The sequence below is a fragment of the Chelonia mydas genome, chromosome 20 (assembly GCF_015237465.2).
Source record: "Chelonia mydas isolate rCheMyd1 chromosome 20, rCheMyd1.pri.v2, whole genome shotgun sequence".
Taxonomy (NCBI): Eukaryota; Metazoa; Chordata; order Testudines; family Cheloniidae; genus Chelonia; species Chelonia mydas.
In genome coordinates, this window is record NC_051260.2 from 7,755,522 (window position 1) to 7,771,502 (window position 15,981).

Sequence of the window (15,981 nt, forward strand, 5' to 3'; positions counted from 1 at the left end):
GGATTGCTCCGGACCAGCCCCCTCCAAGCACTGGTGATCTCGGAGCCTCGCCTGCTCACCTGGCTGAGAACAATTCCCCCTTCCTCCTACTAGAGGGGAGTGTCTCCTCTACGGGACCCCAGTGTTAGTCAATGGCTCCCCCCATCAACCGGCTGACATTTTAAAGGGCTCGAGCTGTGCCCATGGCAGGGAAGGGGTTAACTGTGGATGTCTTCAGCACTTGTGGTCTGTGAAAGAGAAGAAGAGGCTGTGGTGTGTTGCAAGCCCTGGTGCTGCACTCGGTCTGGGGTGGAGACGCTGCCGCCCCGCAGGAAGCTGCTTCACAGTGCGATGCAAACAGCGGCCGGTTACCAGAACGATGCCATAGAGCTGTCGCAGACCAAAAGAGCCAAGATGCCACACAGGAGGCCAGGTAACCACGGGGGGGGGACGTGGGGACTGAACTTTTAGCTCATCCCTCTAAGGCAGCAGTTCTCAAACCCCGTTTTAATGGGGTCGCCAGGGCCAGCATTAGACTCGCTGGGATCTGGGGCTGAAGCCGAAACTTGAGAGCTTTAGCCTGGGGCAGCTGAACTCAGGCTCCTGCCCCCACCCAGGGTCATGCAGGAATTTTTGTTATCAGAAGAGGGTCACAGTGAAGTGAAGTTTGAGAACCGCTGCTCTAAGGCGGTACAGAGAATCCTCTCCTTAGATGCCTGCCTGGTGGGTCTTGCTCGCAGTCACACTGATTGCCTGCTTTGGGGTTGGGGAGGAATGTTCTCCCAGGTCAGAGTGGCAGGGACCCTGGAGTTTCTGGGAATTTCCCCCCTTCCTCTGCAGCATGGGGAGCGGATCGCCAGCTGGGATAATCTGGGCACGTCTCACTCCTCCCACAATCACAGAAATGTGAGTCTGGAAGGGACCGCAAGACATCAGCCCCCTGCACTGAGGCATGACCAAGTAAACCCCTAGACCGTCCCTGACAGGCGTTTGTCCAACCTGTTCCTAGAAACCTCCAGACGGGGATTGCACAAACCCTCAGTAACCTATTCCAGTGTGGCGCTACCCTTACAGCTCGAAAGATTTTTCAGATATCTAATCTAAATCCCCCTGGCCTCAGATTGAGCGGATTACTTCTTGTCCTACCTCAAGTGGGCATGGAAAACCATGGATCATCGTCCTCCCTACAACAGCCCTTAGCAGGTCCTCCTTCAGCCTTCTTTTGGCAAGACTAACCCCACCGAGGTTCTTCACCTTTCTGCACAGGCCGGGTTTTCTAACCCTTCGATCGCTTGTTTTGCTCGTCTCTGGACTCTCTCCAATTTGCCCACAGCTTTCTTAAAGCACGGTGACCAGAACTGGACACCATACTCCAGCTGAGGCCTCATCCGTGGTGATTATAGCAGGACAATTACCCCCAAGTGTCTTACGTATGCGTAGAGGGGGAATATCGGGATAGATAGATGGGCGTGTTGGAATAGATAGCTATGTAACCCTCCTGCCAGGTGGAGTCAGCGGCAAGTAGGGCCAGATTCAATACTGAGGCGGTTCCTTGTAACAGAACAGAACCAGCTCCAGCCCCCACTCAGTAATCTGGGAAAACCAAACACGACCTCTGAGCACCATGAAAGGTCAATACTTCCCCATTCACAAGCACTGAGTCTGTGTATAGCGAAAGAGAACTTTTATTAAAAGAGAAAGGGAACCAAGCATTAGTTTGCGGAAACACCACAACCCCATTCAAAAGCATGTAACAATAAGCAAACGCGGCCCCACAGCACGATGGGCTGTGTCCTTTGCCTCAGTTTCCCACCTTGGGGTGGGAAAGTCCAACGAATTAATGTCCCTTTGCCACATCATTCCCCGCTCCGTCCACTGGACCCCACTCACAGGTGGCTGTCCTTGGTTAGCAAAGAAGGAGAGTTCAGAGATGTGTTCGGAGGGGGTCACTTCCCACCCCAGAAAGGGTGGGGGGGAATCAAGCAATGTCTCTGTGCTTGCTACGAGCCTCCGCAACTAGACGTCGGCTGCTGCTTCCCCCGCTTTTCTCTGCTGCTGCTGGTCGGCACTGCCACTGCTCTGACTTCATGGGCTGAGGTTAACCCTGGGCCTTAGTGATTTCAGCTCTTACTGGTCTCTCTGCCTTGTCTTTCGTGTCACCACAGTCCTTACACCACCTGCAATGGCTTGTCTACTCCGGCACTTTTGTCAGTGTGACGTGTATCGCTCGGGGCGTGTAAAAACCACCCCCCCGAGTGCTGTGAGTTACACGGACAGAAGCGCCGGCGTGGACAGCGCTATGTCGGCGGAGATGCTGTCTCCCACCCACATGGCTGTCGCCGCTGGTGGAAGCGGTTTTACCAGGCCGGTGGAAGAGCTCTCTCTCACCAGCACAGAGCAACCACACAAGCAATCTTACAGCGGCACATCTGCATCGGCACAGCTGGGCTGCTGTAAGCTCACTAGTGTAGACATGGCCTAAGGCATAGCCCCTAGAGTGACGAACAGTCAGTTCCTGTTACCCCTGAACAGAGAAACCAGGCCTCTCTCCTGAAGCTAATTAGTTCTGTCTCTAAACCCTGCAGAGTGCACAGCCAACTAGCATCTAGCACCCTCCTTTAGCCACACCTCCCGCCCCAAAAGCCACTCCCACCCTTGCTCTCCTTCCCAGGGCTTTGGCAGCCCTACCAAATGAGGTTGAGATTAGGGTGGCGCCTCACAGGCCAGATTAAGTACAGTTCTGCTGCCCTTTCTTCATACACTAAGGAAAAAAATATTTCATGACCCCTGCACTCGACAGTAAAGTGAATTGTAACCCAACACTAGCCAAAAGTGATCATTCTGGTAAAGCACTCGGTCAGGCTACGCACCTGGAGACGCAAACACAGGCTGTTCCTGAAGTCTTTTCCCCCAGCTCATCTCTAGATGTCAGTGGAGGGCTCGTTCAGACCGGGCTTACGGATAGATAGATAGATAGAGCTTATGGGGATGGATAGATATAAGGAGGTGTATAGGGATAGATAGATAGATCAATACGTGGTTTATCCAACTAAAATTACAAGCTCCAGACAGCGGGGGTTGTGCAGGGGAGGGTAAGTGAATCCTTAGAGAGCAAATTTTCAGCCCTGAGAACACGGATTTTGCCCAGTGACTCCCATAAACATCCTGGCAGCTGTAGACATTCTCACAGCCCAGACCAGGAATCAGCGATTGACGCTGTGGGTTGTGAACTGCTTTGATTGCCTTCGATTGGAAGCTCTGTGGGGCAGGGACCTGGGTCTGTGCAGTGCCTGGTGCAATGGGGTCCTAAACCATAGCTGTGGCTCCAGCGCGTCAGCAAGACAGATAAATAATAATAACAATGACAATCAAAGCCAGAGCTGGGCTGGGAAGTGACTGGACCCAGCATCCAGGCCTGGGGAGGAATCTGGGTTTTAAATGCTTTGTGATCCAGAATAGACAATAAAACAGGTACATGGCTGTTCTAGAAAACCCTCTTTCTGCCCCTAGATTCGATGGGCAGTTTTGACGACAACTACGAGAGGGATTATGAGAACGTCGATCCCAATCAGCCACCACGCCAGGCTCAGATACAGCCGCAGTGGCAAGCAAAGGCAGAGCCAGGTGGGTGACTCACTTGAGCTGCATTTCACAGAGCATGGGAGGTGTGTGGGCCACGGAATTGATAGGTCAGCACAACTGGGCTTGATGTCTGGGTTTGGCAAAGGGAAAAGCATTAATGTGAGGCTACAGATGGAAATGAAGAGCAATTGGCTCAGGCTCTCTGCAGACTCAGGCAGCCTCTCTGCATCAGTCACACCTGGGTCATGTGTCCAGTGTTATCTCCACTGCCAAAGGGGATTTGTTCAAAGGCAGTACGAGCAGTTGGATGCCCAACTCCCACTGCCTCCCCACCAATGGGAATTAGGTGCCCAGTTCCCACTTGTGCCTTTGAAAATCTCCCCAGTGCTTTTATTTTTAAATGAAAGTTGAGATTTTTGGAGCATGACGCAGCTGGGCCAAATCCTGCAGCCACTTCCATGGGTGCAGAATACCAAGGGCTGTGGCCTAGACACAGCTGCTAAAGCACAGTGGAGATGCTCAGGCTTGCAAAAGGCGAGTTTAGCGGGGCTCCTGACTGGGCTGGACACAAATAATCCTTGTTCCAGGGAAACGATCCCATTAGAACAACAAGGAGTCCGGTGGCTGAAGAAGTGGTTTTTTTACCCGCGAAAGCTTATGCCCAAATAAATCTGTTAGTCTTTAAGGTGCCACCGGACTCCTTGCTGTTTTTGTGGATATAGACTAACACGGTTACCCCCTGATAGTTGATCCCATTAGAACAACTATCTTCAGAAGAAGACTGAAACCCAACCCCCCCCAGCAGTGCTGCCCTGCGTGGTGCTGGCATGTGTTCTCCCCAGCCCTCGGGCAACTGCCTGGCTCGGTGTCTCACGCTTGGGTGAGCAAATGGGGCATTTGCAGGAATTAAAATGATGGCCCCCGCCCCAAGCCCCCTCCTTGGGCAAACAACCCAATGCACGCTCAGTGCTGTGGCGGCGGGTGTCAATGTATGGATTGCAGAGGCAGAGAGAGAGATCTCCCTGGAGGCTCTCAGCCCTTTGCCAGGTTAACTCCCAGCTCGACGATAGTGTTTTTCACCAGTGGATCTCCAAGCGCTTTACAAATGAGACCAGTAGCATTACTGGGCCCTTAGTTGTGACTTAGCTGGTGACGCCTGCCTCTTTCCCCGCCGCTGTGGTGGGGCGAATGCTGCCGGTGTGCCAGCCCCAGAGTCTGTCCCCTGTCAGGAATCCACTAGGTGGCATCATTTTCAGTTGCAGCTACAAGGGTAAGAAATAGCAATGCTGGAGCCTTAAACGGCCGCTGTCAGCAGTGAGAGAGAGCCGGGCACATGGGTGGGCAGGGACCAAAGGCAGGAGAAAGGGAACCGCTGCCCTGGCATGGCAGGGGGGAAATAGGAAGCACAGAGAGCCCCTGGCACGGAGCAGAATGGGGGACTTTGGCATGGGGGGCACACAGAGCCCCTGGCAGGTGGAGAAATGGGGGACCTTGGTATGGAGGAGGGAGAATGGGGGGAAATGGGTCACTCTGGCATGGGGGGGGTGGAATGGGGGGCACACAGAGCCCCTGGCATGGGGGGAAATAGGGGACCCTGATTGGGGGGAGGGGAAATGGGGGGGCACACAGAGCCCCTGGCAGGAGGAGAAGTGGGGGACCCTGGTTTGGGGGATAGAATGGGGGCACACAGAGCCCCTGGCATGGGGGGAAATGGAAGACCCTGGTTTGCGGGGAGGGGAAATGGGGGGCACCCAGAGATCATGGCAGGGGGGAAATGGGGGACTCTGGTATGGGGGAGGGTGGACAGGGGCACACAGAGCCCCTGGCATGGGGGGACAGGGGGGACCCTGGTTGGGGGAAGGGAGATAGTGGGCACCCAGAACACCTGGCGTGGGGCAGGGGGTGGGCAGTTGCTGGTCGATGGGAGGATGGCACACAGGGAGCTCTGGTGGGTCCCATGTGCTCCATACAGAAGCTACCACACCCAGGCCCCCTGGTTCCAGGAAACCCGCCCAGCTTGGTGGACGAGCTGACGTTGGCATCGGGCGCTGCCATCGGCCTGGCACCGTCAACGTGGGAGAGCTGCCCCGACTTGACTGACAGCTGGCACAGTCCCCCGAGGCAGTGTCTCCTCTAGGAAAACTCCTGCTAACTAAGAGAGGGGGCGTCCCTGTGGAGACAGGGCAGCTTGGAGCTTCCATCAATTAGCAGGTTGAGGTGAACCCCCGGCTCCCGCGGTTTTTACTTCGACTCACTGACCCATGGGAAAGCTCCAGGCTGCCTTCTCTCCACTGGGGGCTTGTCTACGCTTCAGAGCCTGTGGAGGAGCCTGGGCCGGCCAGCTGGAGGTGTTCTTGGGCCAGCGTAGGTGTATCATCTCCCAAAATGACAGTAGCACGCCCACAGGAGCACTCTTCTTTTCACGTGGTTGTGTCTACATTGGGAGGTTTGCTGGCACCGCTGTGTCGGCGTGAGAGTGTGTGTGATTTTTGCACACTCCTAGCCGACATAGCTAAGCCAGTGACGCTTTGCAGGGTAGACCAGGTCTCGAGCATTACCCGTTCTCGCTGTCACAAGATAAGAACACTCCCTTTTTTTCCTAGCGAAGACAAAGGTGGATGCTCTGATTTTTGGTTTATTTGGGTTTTTCAACCCTGCTCCTAATCAATTGAAACTAACTGAAGAAAGTGGCTGTTAAGCTAAAATAAGTGTGTCTACACTGGTTTGATTAAACCAGTTTAAATTCACATCTCTGCCGAAACTGGTGTGCCTTTTTTGTGCAGATGAGCCCTTTAATCTGCTTAAGATACAGCTCTGTAAGATCCTCTTGAATTGACTCAAACATGTCTACACTAGGGACTTGTCTGCAACCAAGTTGCACCAGTTTCGTTTTAATTGGTTTACAAACTGAGTTAGTGCAAATCAGTGATTTAGTGGACACTGTGAAATCGGTGCCGATAGCTGGTGTTAAGCCGATTTAAGAGTGTTCACACACAAAGCAGCCCCAGTTTAAATAAACGGGAGTGAAATTGCATCTTCAGTTAAACCAGGGAAAGTTTTTTGCATAGACCAGACCCTGGTGAGTCACACCAGTTTAACGCACTCACTTATGTGGACAAGGCCTTGAAGAGCTGGATTCTCAAAAGTGCTGAGTCCCCGCAGCGCCCATGGACCCCAGCAGGAGTGGAGAGTTGCCAGTGCTTGCAAGGATTGGGACCTTGGGGAGGCAAACAAGCCCAAACGCCATGGTGATGGGCTCGGGGTCCTGTGGGGACAAAGAAGGCTCTGTTCTCTCCTCTTTACAGTGCACACCCCAGAGTGCACTCCCTGGGGTTGTGGGGGGCACCCACTAGACCCTGCTCCTCTCTTACAGCAGGGAGTAGAACCCAGGAGCCCTAGCTCCCAGACCCGTCTGCCACTCCCCTCCCCTCCCTGAGCTGGGGATAGAACCCAGGAGTCCTAACTCCCAGCCCCTTCCCCCACGTTTTAACCACTGGACCCCTCTCCCACCATCTTGCACATGTAGGTCGTTCTCCTGCCCGCGGCTGGTGGCATGGGTAGAGATTACACCAGCTGTTCTTCCGCTGACTCGTGCTCTAGCCGCTGATGTCGCTGTTCTTTGCAGCTGTCTCCACCCTGAAGGCAAAGGAGCAGAGAGGCTGTGGGAGAAAGTCCTTGGGCATCCTTTATGCCCTGGTGGGGGTGTCTCTGCTGCTGTCGACAGCCGCCTTCTTGCTCATGCTCCTGAAATGTAAGTGCTGGTCCCGGGCCTGCTGCCTGGTGTGTCTGGATGGAGGCTTCAGGCAGACAGTCCTGCACCAAGGAGGGGCGGGGAGGTGACAGCAGAACCTCCCGCATACTAGTGCTGCATCCACGCAACCTGCAGGGGGAGGATCAGTGGCCTTGAGATGGACCCAAAGCGGGATCTAGATCCAGATCCAGATCAGAACTTTCACATAGTCTGGGCACGTTCAGCCCTGAAGAGGCTTTAGATGGGGGCTGATTTGTTTTGTCCTTGAATGCATCACTGTCCCAGCACCTATGCTACATAGAGGATAACAGCCTATTACTGCCACCAGCTGAGGGAGCCGCTCCTTTACCTCACACGGCCGGAGCTGGGTGCTCACGGTACCAGGTTCAATCTCAGCTGTAGAAGTGACTGTCCCACAAACTTGGGATGTTCCTTTCCCCCTCAAATCTTTCTCGTGACTGAGCTGAGCTGTAGGTGCTGGATCCTGGGTGTGAGTCAGGGTGACTAAGGCTTCCTGTCCTGTAGTGGTGGCTTTGCTCTGGCCGAGCTGGTTTCTCACAGTGACAATTTCTTGTTTATCTCTTTACTTGGGATCCTGATTTCTCAAGATTTGTCTGATGCAAAACAGGAACAAACGTGTCCAGGCGACTATCTGGGGCGCGGGGGGGAGGCGAGTGGCGGGGGGGTTGTGTGTCTCAGACCAGGGATCTGGGATCATAGCCCACAGCACGAACGCTCCTCCCCCGAGCAGAACTACAGGCTCCTTAGGGGCCGAACGGGTGCCGCTGGAGGTGGGAGTGGGAGGGCTGGTGGAGAGGACTCAGGGCTCTGCTCTAACCTGGAGGGGAGCCCAGCAGGTTGGGAACTTTTGGACAAAACCTTTTTTCCCAGGAAAATGGCGATTCATCAAAGCCGAAACTTTTCACAGAAACGGGTCAGTTTTGACTAACCGTTCCACGGGAAGGTCTGTCAGGGCCGCGGTGGAAGCTCTGGTCAGAAGCAGCTAAAGGAAGTCCCACCCCATTCTGGGCATAGCCTGGGGCACGCAGCTGGGATGTGGGAGACCAAACCAGGCACAGCAGGGACATGGAGCTGGGTCTTTTACCACCCTGGCGAGTGCCCAAGCCAGGGGGCTCTAGGGTCAGTCACTCATGTGCATATGCACACTCTTTCTCCCCTCCCCCAGAGAATGCCTCTATAGCTGGGCGTTCAGGGCACGTGCCAGGGTTGGGGGGGACTGAGGTTCAAGTCCCTGCATTACCTGAGTCAGAGGCTTGGCCCTGGCTTTCCCATGCCCCTGGTTGGTGCCCTCTTCACTGGGCCATTGGTTATTCTGGGCCAGTCTTAGCTTCATTTTGCAATGGAATGAAAACAAATGTCAAAACCTTCCGTTCAGTTCATCCCGTTTCTTGCCGGCCCCGGCACGGAGGCAGCGCAGTCGGCTGTGTCCAGACAGGAGTTAGGAATCGCCCAGCTGGTGACCGTGGGTAGTGTGGGCTGGGAGCTGCAGAATCACACGGTCTGTTCCTGTTCCGCAGCCTCCTGGGCTGGGAGCGAGCAACCGGCTGGGATACTCGATGGGGCTGGCCTGGGCTGGGATGCAGGATGAGCGGGATGTTACCAGCATGGATCTGTGGGCCCTGGGGTGAACTGCAGCCTGTGTTGCAGGGATCCCGTGCTGCCCGCATGGCTGGGAGGAGTTCCAGAAGAAATGCTACTTCTTCTCCGCGGACAAGGAGACCTGGGATTCGGCCAAGAACTCATGCAGCAGCCACAGTGCAGAGCTAGCTGTCATCGGCAACCAGTGGGAGCAGGTAAGTCCCCATACTCCTGCCCCCGGGGAGAGGCAGAACTGGGCGAAGTGCTGGGCCACCTGCCTGGGATCTCTCCTCCCAGGCCGAAACTGCTGCTGTTATCCCAGCCTGCTGGGCCCATGCTTCGCAGCCTCTGAATCCAGCCCAGCATGCCCAGGGGAAGGAGGGCAGCTGCATTGCTTGACCCTGGGTCCTGTGCTGTGAGGACATTGCAGGGACCCTACTTCCCTGCCCCAAGCCCCCTAGGCACAGCAGATGCTGCAGCCAAGCACCAGAGAAATCAGCAAAGGCTTGCTCTAGGGATTTCTGTCACAAAGCTCCACCAGCCCCTGCCCGTTGCAAGCCCCCTCATCCCTCCCACAGCTCCTGCAATCCCAGAAGAGACATGACCCCACTGGCAGGCCCCTCACCCAACCACCCCTGCTGATGTGGCCACCAGTGGGGATTGCCCTCCAGCCTCCAGCTCTTGCGATCAGCTCTGCAGGGTGTGTGTGGTTGGAACCGATAGGCATAGGTGCACCTTGTTACCTGGAGACACTGACGGGATCCAGGCAAAGCCCTGTGACCAGATCCTGCTCTTGTTTACACCAGTGTAAATCCATATTCCCATAACCCCGCTCCACCTCACAGCCCTTTCCCGGTAGCAATGACTTCTCGCTTCCGCCCCTGCTCCTGCCTTGCCGTCCGGTCTGTGTGCCTGCAGGTGGGGTAGGCGGTTTCAGCACAACACCTGGACAAGGCAGGTGATGGAGGGCTGGGCAGGCCCCGTGGGACGCGGGCCCCTGGTGGTTTGCAGAACACCATGTAGGAGACAAATAGCTGCTGTTTGTGCTTCTCTCCCATCCCCCCTTAGGCCTTCCTGACAGTGGGGATCAATTCCGTTCACCACTGGATCGGCCTGAGCAACGAAGGCCCAGAAGCAAACTGGACGTGGGTGGATGGCTCACCGGTATCATATACGTGAGTAAGGCCATGTCTACACTACAAAGTTAAGTCCACTTATGTTAGTCTCTGTACCGACACCAGCAATTACTGTGGTTTATCATATTCACCCTGCCCTCCTGTCAGTGGTGTGAGTCCTCATCAGGGGCAGTGCCGGGGGCTGAGAGCCTGGGAGGCAGCTGGCTCCAGCTGTGGGGACTCCAGCTGGGAGGGAGCTCACAGCCCGGGCTCTCAGCACTGGGCAGCGAGGCTCCAGCTGTCAGCACTGCTGGGGCTCACAGCCCGAACACCCCCGCCCCGATCCATTTCAAAACAGGGACCCTACCAGCCGTGAAATTGACATTCTTGTCAATTTCACGGCTCCAGCAGTCAGCCAGGCTGACAGCCAACAGGCATGCAAGTAAAGGGGGGAGGGATAGCTCAGTGGTTTGAGGAGGGATAGCTCTGTAGTTTGTGAGTTCAATCCTTGAGGCGGCCAGTTAGGGACCTGGGGCAAAAATTGGGGATTGGTCCTGCTTTGAGCCGGGGTTTGGACTAGATGATCTCCTGAGGTCCCTTCCAACCCTGAGATTCTATGATAAAGCAGTGTCTATACAGACACATCAACGCTCGGGCTATGTTGACCTAAGCCTTATGCCTCTCGAGGTGGATTTACTAAGTCGGCGTAGCAGGTGAGTTACAGCGGTGGGAGGGACACTGTAGTGTGACACTTACATAGTTCGGTCAACATAAGCTACCTCACATTGACTTCACTTTTACTCCTGGGGGAGCTCTGCACCAAAAAATTAAACTCTGTGCCAAAAAATTTACAATTCTGCACACAATATATTAAAATAACACAATAGAATCACACCAGTTACAATTATTTTGGTAATTTATTTCAAAATACCTGTTAGCAAGTATGTCTGTAGGAATACATGCAAAAAAAAAGATTCAGGAAATGGTTGGGGTTTTGGTTTTTTTTTTGACAACTAGATTCCTTACTAGGTATAGTAATACAGAACTTTGAGTAGTTCATTTAAACTACAATACAGAACTGTATTTCCGCACCTCTCAGAAGCAGTGCAAAGGCTTGGGGGAGTCAGGGGTAATAGAGGAGCTGAAGGAGAGGGAAGGAGCCCAGGAGTGAACCTGGAATTTTTTTGGGTATGGGTGGGGGAAGTTTCTTTTGGGGCTGGGGGAATTGTTGGGGAGCCTCCCCCATGCAGATCCTGGCTGACCCCGAGCCTCTCCCATTCAGTCAGGCATATCTGGCCCCGTCCCTGTGTGTCACTGCATCCCCTGTCCCCATGTGGCCCTGGAGCCCTCCTACCCCCAGTCCCCATGTGGCCCAGAGCCCCCCTCTTGTTCAGCCCCTGGATCAATGCTGTCACTCCACTAGCTTCTGAGCCCACACCCCAGTCTGTCCCCCTCACTATCCCTTCTGAACCCCAGTCTATGACCCCCTGGCAGCACCGTGTGCCCCACTGTGCCTCCTAACCTGGCTCACTGGTAGGCTGCTGTAACGAACGTGACCAGCTGCTAGCTGTTACTGCCGGTCAGCCAGTCGTTCTGGTGGGCAACAGTCGGAACTTCAGCACTTCTTGGGCAGAATGTATTTTCTGTGGGGAAAAAAAATTCTGCACCAGACATGAATTCTGTGCATGTGCAGCAACACAGAATTGCCCCAGGAGTAAACTTGGTAGTGTAGACATGCCCTAGCATTTACTGTCCTCTGCCTGCTTTCATGTGTCTCCTCACCCTGCTCCCAAATCCAGCAGGGACCTGTACACTACACCTCACTCACCCCCTCCTCTGGAGTGGGGAAGATGGCTGGCCTCCTCCCACAAAGCACAGTCTGGCCCCTCGGGCTGGTGAGTCCCGGGGTCAGGACTATGGGGAGAAGGGAATAGCCAACTGACTTCAGGCTGGCATCGCTGGGGACGAGCATTGTTACGTGGCCTAGAGCCAGCAGGGGAGTCAATGGGGCAGGTTGAAAATTTTCCCCTGAACGGTTCTTTGATGAGAAATCGGGATTTTGACTCAACATTTTTTGCATCGTCTTGCAAAACATCTCGATTTTTTGTTGAAAAATATATGCCCCAAAAGCAAAATATTTTCCTTCAGAAATAGTGCCCTAGTGCCTCATGGGAGTTGTAGTTCAGTTATTGCATGTTCTCCTTTTCCATTACAGGTCAGCCTCCCCAGCCTGACTATATCTCCCATGATGCTCTGCCTCTCTTCTCCAGAGGGAAGACCAGAGTTCAGTTGCTGTATGTCATCATTCTCCCCTATGAGCCGGGCTCCCAGCAGGATTACACCTCCCATGATGCATCATGGCCAGGGAGTCCCAGGATGCTCCACCTCTCCCCTCCAGGGGGAATACCATAGTGCACTGTGGGAGATGTAGTCCAGCCAGGGAGCCCACCTTATAGAGGAGAATAGGACATGAGGCACCCAAACATGAGCTGATCTCAGCTGTTCTCAGTGGAAGCGGCAGGTGCTCAGCACCAGGAAGTCTGGCTCTAACACACTGCGGTCCTGCAATAAACCTTGGATAGGATCACAGTGGGGAGGATGGGGTTAGCACGGGGAGTGGGGAGGAACATGAGCTTTATTCACAGACACTGAGCCCTGTGCAGTGCAGTGCAGCTCTGCTCTGAGCTGGTACGCTGAGGTAGCTGCGCTGTGGGGGGCCCCGTCCCTCTGAGACCCCAGACCAAGTGGGCTCCGGGGGCAACACTGCAGGTTTCCTCAGGATCAGAGTCAAAAGGGAGCTCATCACTTCTCCTTGATCTTCCCCGCTGACCCTGGTGCTTCCACCCCCTTCACCCTGCCCGCCCCCAAAATTTTGGCCGAATCTAGTCAACGAATTTGTGTCAGATTTTCAAATGGAAAAAAATTCACTCAGCTGTAATGGGAATGGTTGTATGGGAATGTCCAGGGAGAGACAGGCATAAGTTTATGGAGATAGATATCTACATAGGTAGATAGATAGGCAGCAGGTATCGAAGGCCAGGGGAGGATAAACCTCCCCTAACCCAGGCAATGGCCCCGCCCATGCTCCATCCTGAGGCCCTGCCCTCTCTCCCCCTCTCCCCTGAAGCCAGCAGGGGCTCAGCTCCTGCTGGTGGTCTGGAACTCGGGGCTTGGGCCGACAGCCAGGGGCTGGGGTGGCCAGGGCGGCTTGGGACAGTCTAGGAATTGGGCCAGCTGGCACAGCTGGGGCAGGTCAGCCAGGGCTCCTCCAGCCATGGGGGGCATGGGGGTGGCTCAGGGTTCTGGTGGGTGAGGCCTCAGCTGGAAGGGGCGGGGCTGTGAGGCTAGCCTCCCTGAAGGGAGGGTTCACCTGCCACCCATGGATAGATAAAGAGTATGGGTATAGATGGGAGTGTATGGGGCTAGATAGGTAGATTGATAGATGGAAGAGTATGGATGTATGCGATTGGTAGGAGGGTATGGGGATGGCTAGATAGGGGGGTGGATGAACACGGACAGGTAGGTGTGAATGGGGACAGATAGGCAGATGGAAGTGCATGGGGATGTATAATTAGGGAGCTGTGTGCTGGGATCACTAGGCGGAGTGCCTGGGATGGATGGATAGATGTGTGATATGGGGGTAGATAGAGAGATATTGCCGTCTTCCCTTTTCAGCGGTTGTGGTAAGTTGCTCTGTTGGATCATGTGGATCCATGACAAAGAGGTTCCTGACTAGAGCGGATTCCCCAGGAGCTGCTCTAGCCACTGGAAATATTCCCCTTGTTTCTTTCAGATCTTGGTCTTCAGGGATCCCCAGCGTTAATAACACTCCTAAACAGTGCATCCACCTCACAGGGGGTGTCAGAGGCAAGTGGAACAACACAGAGTGTGCGACTTGCTATAACTTCGTTTGTGAAAGATCTGGGACCTTTTGTGTGTAATTTGCACCTTTGAAAACATTTTGCCATTTCGAGGTTTATTTTCTTTAAGCAGCCAATAAAAGTCAGCAGAGCCCTAGGTGCATTCATGGGCTAGCTCACCTCACTGACCGCGACCGGGCTGTCGGCGCTACTGAGCACGGTGAGATCCATTCTACAGGACTTTCAACTGTCAACCTCCCTCCTAGCTGAGCAAAACCCAATGTCTAACAACATTGTAAGGAGAGTGATCACTTTGATAAGCTATTACCAGCAGGAGAGTGGGGTGGGGGGAGAGAAAACCTTTTGTAGTGGTAAACACCCATTTTTTCATGCTTTGTGTGTATAAAAATCTTCTATACTTTCCACAGTATGCATCCGATGAAGTGAGCTGTAGCTCACGAAAACTTATGCTCAAATAAATTGGTTAGTCTCTAAGGTGCCACAAGTACTCCTTTTCTTTTTGCGAATACAGATTAACACGGCTGTTACTCTGAAAAATGTCTAGCTGAGAGGCTGCCAGACCTGGGTCCAGCTCAGAGCTCTGCAATTCCTGTGTGACCTGGCAAGGGTCATGTAAGATCCAGGCCAGGTGCTGAGTGCCATTGACTGCCACTAGAGTCAGAAGTGGTCAGCCTTGGGCGCGATGAGACCGACAGTCCCTCTGCTTCTCCCCTCGCTCTCCAGGGTCCCTCGTTCCCACTAGGTTTAGCTCCCAGGGTACGGCACAAATTGGCTGTGCTGGCATTGAAATCTGAAGCCCAAAGAACTCTGCTTCTGAGGTTACGGGGAGTTCTGTGCACTGAGGGCGGGGATCCCCCAGCAGTTCCAGTTTCCTGCAAAAGTATCTGCTGTGTCTCCCTAGCCAGTGCAGAGAACATCTGTGTGCGTCTGGGTTCAGCTCACTGGGCACTCAGAACTCTGCAGAAATCCCTCTTCTGCTCCAGTGAACAGTGCTGTAAGGGCCTGATCCTGGACGTGCCCGGCTTCCCCTGCCAGGCCCCGAGTCCCTCCTGCCGGGGTGCCCAGAGCTAGCGGCACTAGACAGGAGGAGGCATTTTGCCATCAGTGAGTCACCCACCTGAAGTCACACAGCAAGTCAGTGGAAGGGTTGGGGAGAGAACCCAGGAATCCAGACACCCAGATCCCCCCCACACCCCACCCCCGCTGTAACTGCTAGGCCTTGTCTACGCTACAAAGTTTTGTCAGCAAAAGTTGTGCTGCTTTAATTAAAATCGCTGTTGCATCTCCACGCTATCTTCTTGTGCCGGCAGAGCGCATCCACACTAGCAGCTCTTGCATCAACACAGAGGGCAGTGCAGTGTGGGTAGCTATCTCCCAGTGCAGCTGGCTGCAGGGTGCTTTGGGAAAGGTTTGCAGTGTCTCGTGGGGCAGGAACAGCGTCACATGATGCAGGTTTCTCAATCTCATCCTTCCCGGAGTAGACTGTCAGCTGCTTTTTCAAAAGAAGTGTGCGGGGGAGTGGTGTGTCTGGGACGGAGAAGACAGCAGGCTGACCGACCTATCCTGCGGCAGGGGGAATGGGACACCCCTCCCCCCCTACCCCCCATCAGCCCCTGACTCTGCGCAGCGTAGCAGTCTCTCCCCAAGCACAAGTAGCCTGCTCTGCCTGCCTGCCTATGGTTCTGTGATTCCCTCCGAGAGCGGCATCCTGAGCAGCCCGGGGAGCTCTCCGTGCTGCGGACTGTCAAAGCAGCCCAGCGGTTCCCTGCTCCCTGCAGCAGCAGCCTGCCTGTGTTCCTAGTGCAGGGCAGAACAGGAGCATGCCACATGAATGATTTGCTCTTTGTTCCCCAGCAAGCTCAGCTGTCCGATACTTCCCGGAGCTTTGAAAGGGGAGCTTTTGCTGACAAAACTTGGTAGTGTAGACAAGGCCTTAGACCCCACTCCCCTCCCAGCACTGGGGAGAGAAACCAGGAGGCCTGACTCCACTCGAGCACACGCTTCACCTCTACATCACGCTGAGCATGCTGCTGCCACAGCCTGTCTGTCTCTGAAAAAAGAAAAGGAGGACTTG

At 54.4% G+C, this 15,981-nt stretch overlaps 1 protein-coding gene across 1 annotated transcript; it reads left to right on the forward strand.

Annotated features, from left to right (window-relative positions):
* The first annotated feature begins 255 nt into the window (after positions 1-255).
* LOC102947416 (C-type lectin domain family 4 member F) lies at positions 256-14,043 on the forward strand. The gene is made up of 6 exons (XM_007072481.4): positions 256-412; positions 3,490-3,603; positions 7,187-7,312; positions 8,981-9,126; positions 9,980-10,086; positions 13,820-14,043. The coding sequence occupies exons 1-6, from the start codon at positions 331-333 to the stop codon at positions 13,965-13,967; spliced, it is 723 nt and encodes a 240-aa protein (XP_007072543.3). The 5' UTR covers positions 256-330; the 3' UTR covers positions 13,968-14,043.
* Positions 14,044-15,981: the final 1,938 nt, after the last annotated feature.